Raw genomic sequence first — 8,617 nt, forward strand, 5'->3', positions numbered from 1 at the left:
CACATCAACACACCCAAATACATCAAATATAATAAGTAAAATTTAATTGATAACCTGTCATCTTCCTTCATAAATGAGCAAAAACCTGACCTCTTTAAGTCCCTTCTGTTTTTATCAACTTCACCAGCATCGTGCTACATAATATACTCCAGGCACTACACATTAGCACACACTGGCCCTGGATTTTGTGAGTAGTCCTACCACACCATTTTGAACTAGTGGGAGTTTGCAAGTTACAATGAATGAGATGCAATGAAACCAGATTCTTAGCAGATCTAATTTTTGAATAAAAATATTTTCCCAACACTTTTTCAACATTATTTCAACATTTCCATGATTACATGATGGAAGAGGTTCCAGCTGTTTAATGCCGTGTACTATTCTGTCAAATATTACCAAAGCATTTACAACTAAGATGCGGTTGCAATTGTTTAATGCGTTAAATTATCTAATTTAATCAGTCATACAGGTTTAGTGCCAATCTTTGCAACAAGTAAGTCAGTTAATTTGGAAAACAAAGATTGTTTATTCATTTTATTTGATATGTATTATTAAAGTTTGTTTATTAACTGTGCACCTGTCATTTTGCAAAAGTGGCTCGCGGGCAAAGAAAGTTTTACATTCCCTAACCTGTCTCGCCTCTCCTCTACATCCGGGATATCTGCACGTTCCGTTCCTCTCCTCTGACATGCGCAGTGAGGGTAAGTGAGAGCTGTCTGCTGCTGCCGCTGTGCTCTCATGGTTGTCCTGAGCTGGAATTTCCTCCCGACTACGACCAGAGCCAAAACTTCACGTGTCCTCATGTGTTTACCGGGCGAAATCCACGTGTGTGAGGCAGCAGACCCCGCCTCAGCACGAGAGAAGAGGCTCCCCGCCCACCGGAGTTGATAAAAGTTTAACCCAGCTCGAGTCTGTGAGAACACTTGGAGAAATTATCAAGGAGTTGTTCTGCTGTTTGTCTCTTATATCTCAGTTAGATTTATTCGAGGGGCTGGGTCAATAACAACAGTCTCGGGCATTTTACTACCGTGAAAAGGGAAGAAAACAACAAGGAAGCAGAAACACACAGCAGCTTCAGTCAACAAGTTTGAATTAAGAAGATTTTTCAACTTAACTGGACTGATAATGTGAGTAAAATGAATGAACTAATTCTTGACATGTTTTCTTTTCTTTCTTAAGCGTCTTATAAGGTCAGTTTTATGTTTTAATAGTTTGTAGGCAACTCTAAACACAACTGTCAAACTTATATGTGTATTCAGCCTCTAAAATATGTTATATAGTCTACTTTTATGTCCATATATGGTTTGTTTTCATATTATCAGTCTTACAAATCTTAGCTAATAACTCGTACGACCTGAAATTCTGTGAGTTTATATATAAAGTTTTCATCAGGTTTCAGTTTAATCTCTTGATATAAACTCTTACACACTTACTCAGTCTTATCGTAGAGGGTTATTTTTATGTATGTGTGTGTGTATGGTATCATACTGGTGAGGGAGGTCTGGTCTCCAGTGACAGCCCAGTTTGACTGGTCGACACGAGCTCCAGTCTCACGTGGAGTCGTGTAGTAAACTGGGCAGGCTCTCAGTCTCCACCGCCCGGCCTCCGGCTGCAGCCGGTGTCTCCTCCGCGCTCCTCTCCCGCCACAGCCTTGAATCGCTCCTCCCGGCTCCGCCTCCTCCCTCCAGCCCTCTGACGTCCCATCCCGTGAGGTGGAGTCAGGAAGGGAGGGGGGTATTTCAGGGGTACACTGATTTTTCTCACAGTGGTGCTCCCCAATTTTTTCTACCCTATGTTACCCATAAAAGATGAGAAATTATCTGATTTTTTTGGGGGGAGGTTTTTATCAGATTTTTCTCAATGAAGACACCCCACCTGACCTTAGGACATACAGGTCCACAGTTATGTAACAGCGGGTGGGGAAGGGTCAGTGAAAAGTACCTATAATTAAAACAGACTGCAAGAAGATTTTGGTCTGCTACTTTTAAATAATAGTATTATTATTTTAGACAACACAGTGACAATGATATTACAACTTAAATATACTTAAAAATGCCAAAAACATAGTAATTACAATCAGCCATGGCCTTTATGATCCTCAGACCTACTTTATTAATCTCAGGTTTTCTACAAGTCCTTAAAATGTCTTAAAATGTCTTAAGTACGATTTTGACTAGTATTAAATCTGATTTCATGGTGAAGTTGCATTAACTTAATCACTTTTAAATGGGCTACATGATGTAAAAATACTGTGTTACTTACAGTTTCTATTCTGTAATCATTTCTAGTAATTGAAAATATAATGGATGAATCGAAAGTGTAACGTTTTATAGTGGTTTGTGGAAGTCCCCCAAAGGGCCCCAGGAGGCACTGCTGCCAGATTCTCTTTCACCCTGTCATGGGAGTGTCCCTAACTTTGATTTCTGACTGTAAAAATGTGTTAAAATTTTAAAATCTGCATTGTTTCTCTCATGTGATTGAAAGTTGATTGTTTTTGACAAAATTCTGAAATGATCAGTTCCAATCAATGCCTCAAATCCTCAGCATGTGTAGTCTTACAAAATGTGCTTTTCGAGATGTAAACAGCTGAATTAAAACTTTCAGTTAAATAACATTGTAGTAGTTTGTGGGTTTAATCTCTGGAAAATGTAGGTGTGTTTTGGTGAGTCAGGTAGTTGTAAATTGTAGATTCTCTTGGATTAACAGAAAGACAATCCAGGAATTTAAAAAAGGAAGGAAAAATTAAAAAGCTTTTATTGTAGTAGTTAAATAATTTAAAATGCCAACTTTTTGACTCCTGTAGGTCTTCATCAGGGCTTTGAGAGTATAGTTTTTTTTTTTGTTCTGTTTCTTTGAGTGTGAAGAAACTGACTGTGTGAAGCTGAACATGAATGAGCTGCAGTTCCTGGAAAAATGCCACACATGACCTCAGACTGCCTGCTCAGCTCTGCAGTTTGTGGTGTAGTCAGGTGATGCAACAGGACATGTTTTAACAAATGTCTATACCCATGTTTATGTACTTTTATTATTAAACAACTTGGCAGGGATTATTTTGAAGAACACATTTGTGATAAAGCTTTGTTTAATTGTAAGACGAGCTTTAAATGAGCTGTCAGTCCAAGTCAAAGTGAAGTTAAATTCTCCAACTGGTGGCTCATATACATCTTTTTGATCAAGATTAGCTTCTTTTTCTTAGATAAAATACAATCTGTTTAACTAGTGACAATACACTTAATTAGTTTTTCTAATATTAGTATTATTCTAATTACAATGACCTCTCCTCTCCTTAAATGCTTCAGTTGGGTAATGAGGGTGGGCTGGGACGGGTTTCTCTTGATTGTCTGCTGAATTGTGAACCCTGCCCAGCCCTTCCTGACTTTGACTATGGTGACTTCTTATTCTCCTGAGACACAGCTGTCCATCCTGTAGATTTACGGTAAAGCACCATGAACATATAACCTTTATACTTGGACGTTGCTAACGTCTAAATGTGTTTAAGCCCTGATTTAATAATAAGGCTCAAAAATAAAACATCTGTGATCACTGGTTAATGGATGTTTCTAGGCTGTTGAGCAGACTGACTGTAGATGGTCTGACACTGCCACCTAGTGGTGACTGTGTGTGTCTGCAGCGATCACTGTGTCTGAGAACTTGTCCTCACATGTCTGTGTGAGATTATGTCCAGGCATGTACCAGTGATTCACAGAGGAGGGTTCACTGAGTCACTGGCTGGTCAGCCAAGGTCTTATAAAGAGCTCTCCCAGTTACACCAGTCTGAGATGCTCTGTAGTCTGTGCTGAGGACTTTTAAACTGGTTGCAGCGATGGTAAGCCTGATTTATACTGTCACAGTTTAAAAAATAACTTCTGTTTTAGGTTTTTGCCACACTATATCCAGTGAAGGGCTTCCACGATTAGTTGAGCAAAAGTAAATTAATTACCAACTATTATGATAATCAACTAATTGTTTCAGTCATTTTTGAATCATAGGTTTTAAACAATTGCTGTTTCCAGCTTCTTAAATTTACGATTTTGCTGCTTTTCTTTGTCATTTATGACTGTAAATGAGGAGTCTTTGTGTTTTAGATGTGTGTTTTTTTTGTTTTTTGTTTTTTTTTTCAGATAAAAAAAGCAATTTTAAAGATGTCACTTTGGGTTCTTGGAAATTTAGATGTTTTTTTTGACATGTCATAACCAAAATGATAATGATTTAGCATAAAAATAATCTGCAGATTAATCTGTGATGAAAATTGTTGATATCTACAGCCCTAATCCTTTGTCCTGTGACAGAAAATGGATTGACAGCTGATTGAATCTTATTTACTGTTTTGTCACATTCATCTAAAATGAAGGTTTTTCTTTGTCCAACAAATTGCTTAAGGCTCAAAGAGTCTTAATTTACCATCATAAATGGCAAAGAAAATCAGCAAATCCTGATATGTAAGAGGCTGGAACCAGTAAATGTCTGAAATTTTTTTGTTTGAAAAATGACTGAAATGATTAATTGATTATCAAACTTGTTGGAAACTCAACATCTTTCAATTGACTAATTGATTAATTTTCTAATCGTTGCAGCTCTAATGAAGATATAATTTGGCAGCAGCCCTACTAAGACTGACAGAGACACCATCGCTGTCTCAGCTGATCATCTGTGATGTCCAGCAGCAGCTTTTCCATCTAACCGCTGGTCTTTTCTGTTTCTTTCAGTGTAAAATTATGGCTTCTCACAAGCGGATCCTGAGTGCCCTGGGGAACGGCCCCGCTCGACGAAACCTGTTTGGCCCAGTGGACCGGGAGCAGCTGCAGGAGGAGTACCAGGCCGCCCTGAGGAAAGACCTGGAGGAGGCTTCGACTCGCTGGGGCTTCGACTTCATCTCGGACAAGCCTCTGGAGAGCAGCGACTTCCAGTGGGAGGGCGTCCCAGGAGCCAAGGTGCCGCTGCTCTACAGGTCCTGTATGATGGGTCTGGGACAGGTTGAAGATCACAGGGCGGCACAGCCAGCACCCAAGGCAGGAAGGGTGGCGTCACCACAGGCCGAAAAGGAAAACATCCCATGTTCGCCAAAGAGACTTGCACTAGACCTGGAGAACCTGGAGAAGACACCAGAGAAGAGCGAGAGCACAGGGCTGAAGAGGAAACAAACAAACATTACAGGTACAGACTAACACATATTCTAAGGCTGAGTCACACCAACAAGGATTCGTTTTTAAACCTGATTAAATCATAATGGTTTAACTGTTGCATAAAACTTTTAAAGCTTAAAATAAAGAAAGTTTGAATTTGAACCTCAGTGTAGTTTTTACTCTAAAAACTCTAGGAAACAATATATGGTTTTATTAAAGAGAACAGACAAATCCATTTATTTTTTATTATTTATCTCCATATTGATTAAGTTAATTTGTGAGTAGAGTGGTAATGTCGTGTGGATTTACATGAGCTAAACTTCCTCTTCTTTATCCCAACAGATTTCTATCAGGCCAAAAGAAGAGTAGTCTGGATGCCACGCAAATCCGGAGAGTGATTTTCTGGTGCAGTTCACTGCAAAGGTGCCAATATTCCAAAATAACCACACAAACAAACCGACCATACTACACTCAGGAAGACTACATTGTGTCCTCTGCTCAGACCCTGCTCAGCTGCTCATCAGGGGGTTCCTGTACCCAGTGATTCATCTGGCAACAGAAGGGACTTCACATCTTTACAATCAGGTTAATTAGGGTACTGTATTCACTCGGAGGGGGTTTGGTGTTTTTCCCAGTGCTAAGAAGGGGACATTTGAGCAGAGAAGATTAATGGTAATCCCTGGAATCAGTGGATTTATACTCATTTGGATCATGGGGATGCCAAAGTGTTGACTGACATTTCCTACTGTACATTCCGACTGTGCTGAAACCTCTGTACCTCCTGTAGTACGGGGAGATAAACACATTGTATACACTTGAAACAGATGTCATGCTGGGTAAAAATCAATCAGGAGTGGCTGTAACAATGCTGCACAATGATTGAAAATGGTAGAGAATGGATGAAACTCCTTTGTTCAAATCCACTATTGTTTTTCTACAATGTTATTTCTTTACATGTATCATGAGGGCTAGGAGTTTGTTTTTTTTACAAGGTGTTTATTATACTTTATATATCCAGATGTACAGTTGTGTTTTTTACCATCATGTACTCATAGGAACATACTTGAAGAGTATTCTGTACATGCTGTTGCTTTGCTTAGATTATTAATGACAGAAGTGCCATCATGTCCTCTTTGTTTCCATCCATCTACTGTACGTCAGTTGATTTTCTAAGAAGATCTCCTTAAAAGTGCCCCTGCCCAGACTCTGACATGTGTACAGCACGAGATATTGTAGGTTAGAAGTGCAGCACCATGTCTTTGAAACACTTAAAAACACGTTTATTTAGCTATATATCAGAGATTTATCTATAGAGTTTAATACAGCACTGTTAAGTAGCATAATCATAAAAAAACATTGCAGTATTGCACAAACATCTGACAGGTGGTGTATTTGAAACACCAGTTTTTTTTCAAGTGCCTTTACGGCATTTGTCTCGGTATTTGAAGCTCCATAAAGGACAATCAGAAGAAAGTGTTCTCATACACAAATGTATTATTTACTAAGCTAAAGTGCTTTGTTATTTTCTATTTGGACGCAAAGTGCAATTATAACAGACAATGTGTTATCATCTGCCTCAAAACAAAGAGCATGTTTGTTCATGACACTTATTTTTTTTTTGTGTGTGTTAGCGAACCCTGCTGCTATGGGTAATCTGAATGGGTGTCAAACAAGGTCACTGTAATGCTAATCCTCCTGAACTGACAGCTTAGAAATGTCGCTGCCGCCACCGCTGCACATACGAAGCTAAGCAAATAACAGCATTACCCCAAACAATGTATGCACTTCTGTTAATATAGATGCTTGTGCACAGATCCCACATGTTGTGTTATGTTAAAAGCTACAAATGAAAAAATCTATCCTTTATTTATTGAGATACTTATTCCTCGTGTTAATTTAGTTTTTGTTTAATTATTATGAGAATTCTGAATCCCAATAAAAAATGTTCAAATTAAATTTCTTGTGAATGTTTTGCTTTACTGTGAAAGTACGTGTGTGTGTGTGTGTGTGTGTGTGTGTGTGTGTGTGTGTGTGTGTGTGTGTGTGTGAGATAAAGACAGCCTATTAAAAATGAATGAATAGAAATATGAAATGGCCAGGGGGAGTCATTTCTGCTGCTCACTTTAAAAACATCTGCCATTTCACAGCAAAAAAGAAAACATGAGCCACTATGTCCAACAGAACATAAAGTATTTTTATGATCATTTATTTTTATCAGCAGCATTGTTAGTATTCAGATCATCCATTCAAGTAAAAGTAATCCTTTATGAGCAGAAGTTCTACATTTACTTTAAAAGTAGTTCAAAATATACTCAAAAGTGAAAGTACTTATAATTGAGATTGAATAGCACCCATCAGTGTTGTGTTTTAGTTCTGTAGCTGGTCAAAGTGAAGCTTTCTATTTTAATTAAATCTTTAAAAGGTATCACATTTTTAAGTTCATTATTGTTTTTATGTATAATCTTATTGTGAAAAGTAGCTTGTTATTATAGCTGTAAAAAGTGCAATTCTGCCAGAATTATAGTGGAGTAGAAGTATAAAGATGTATTAAATGAAAGCTGTCAAGTTATATACAGGTACCTCAAAACTAGACAATTGTACTGGAGTAAATGTACTTAGGTATAGTTAGGTGTAGTTAAGTTACACCACTGGCAGCTAAAAAAAAGGTCATATAGATGCTGTAAATCCTTGAAACACATAATTCTTAATGCTGTGTTTTTGAGGTTTGGAAAGTGTTTGGATTTTGGATGAAGTGCTTGAAATTGTAATTACATTACTTTCATAATAAATCTCAACCTGACTGAAAAATTTACCTTTTGATGAAGAAATAAGTCAGATATTGACTACTTACAGACAGCTGACACATTTTACATCATGAAACTTTGCTGTTTTCCTTTAATTAGTCACCCTTCTTATCAATTCTACTTTAGACCGAGGGATATTGGGGGTAACAGGAGTGTTTCTGGTGCCCTCTACAGTCCTCTTTGAAGATTTTTAAGAGACAAAAAAATGCCGTCATCTATGGGCAGTTAGGTAGATGGTTAAATTACAAGCCATGTGGACTAAAATGTTAGTAAAAACACATCATTACATTTATGAAGTACTGGTTCTGGCTTTTTATTCTTAAACATCCCCTTTAGCAGTAGTGGAATATAACCAAGTACATTCATTGAAGCACACTGCCTAAGTACAGTTCTGATGATATTTGCACTCAACTTATGCAATTACATATTTTATATGCAGCCACAAACTAATCGACATATCAGCATCACCATACACCATAAGGTGTATTGGAAATCTCCTGCAAGTTAAGCAAGCATGCAAAAATGAGGTGTAAAAACAGCTGTTGCTTTTTCATACACCAGTAGACCAATTTGTCTGAACAGCAGTGGAAACACAGACAACAACAGGGTGGAAGAACCTATTAATTTCTTGAGAAGTAGCTCCTGGGACTAAATACTTTCAGTGGAAATGCAGCCTATCATTTCTATAAA

At 37.9% G+C, this 8,617-nt stretch overlaps 1 protein-coding gene across 2 annotated transcripts; it reads left to right on the forward strand.

Annotated features, from left to right (window-relative positions):
• The first annotated feature begins 786 nt into the window (after window positions 1–786).
• Window positions 787–7,079, forward strand: cdkn1a (cyclin dependent kinase inhibitor 1A). 2 transcript variants are annotated; one of them, XM_084734036.1, is made up of 3 exons: window positions 787–1,127; window positions 4,707–5,154; window positions 5,466–7,079. In XM_084734036.1, the coding sequence occupies exons 2-3, from the start codon at window positions 4,716–4,718 to the stop codon at window positions 5,519–5,521; spliced, it is 495 nt and encodes a 164-aa protein (XP_084590162.1). In that variant the 5' UTR covers window positions 787–1,127; window positions 4,707–4,715; the 3' UTR covers window positions 5,522–7,079. The 2 variants fall into 2 exon arrangements, with proteins under 2 accessions (XP_084590162.1, XP_084590153.1); XM_084734027.1 differs by lacking the exon at window positions 787–1,127 and adding an exon at window positions 3,699–3,826.
• Window positions 7,080–8,617: the final 1,538 nt, after the last annotated feature.

The sequence above is a fragment of the Lutjanus erythropterus genome, chromosome 2 (genome assembly GCF_056507025.1).
Source record: "Lutjanus erythropterus isolate fLutEry1 chromosome 2, fLutEry1.hap2, whole genome shotgun sequence".
Lineage (NCBI taxonomy): Eukaryota > Metazoa > Chordata > Actinopteri > Lutjaniformes > Lutjanidae > Lutjanus > Lutjanus erythropterus.

Coding starts and splice junctions, on each gene's coding strand:
- cdkn1a (XM_084734027.1), top strand. Junction 5,155..5,465: donor GAAACAAACAAACATTACAG/GTACAGACTAAC, acceptor TTATCCCAACAG/ATTTCTATCAGGCCAAAAGA.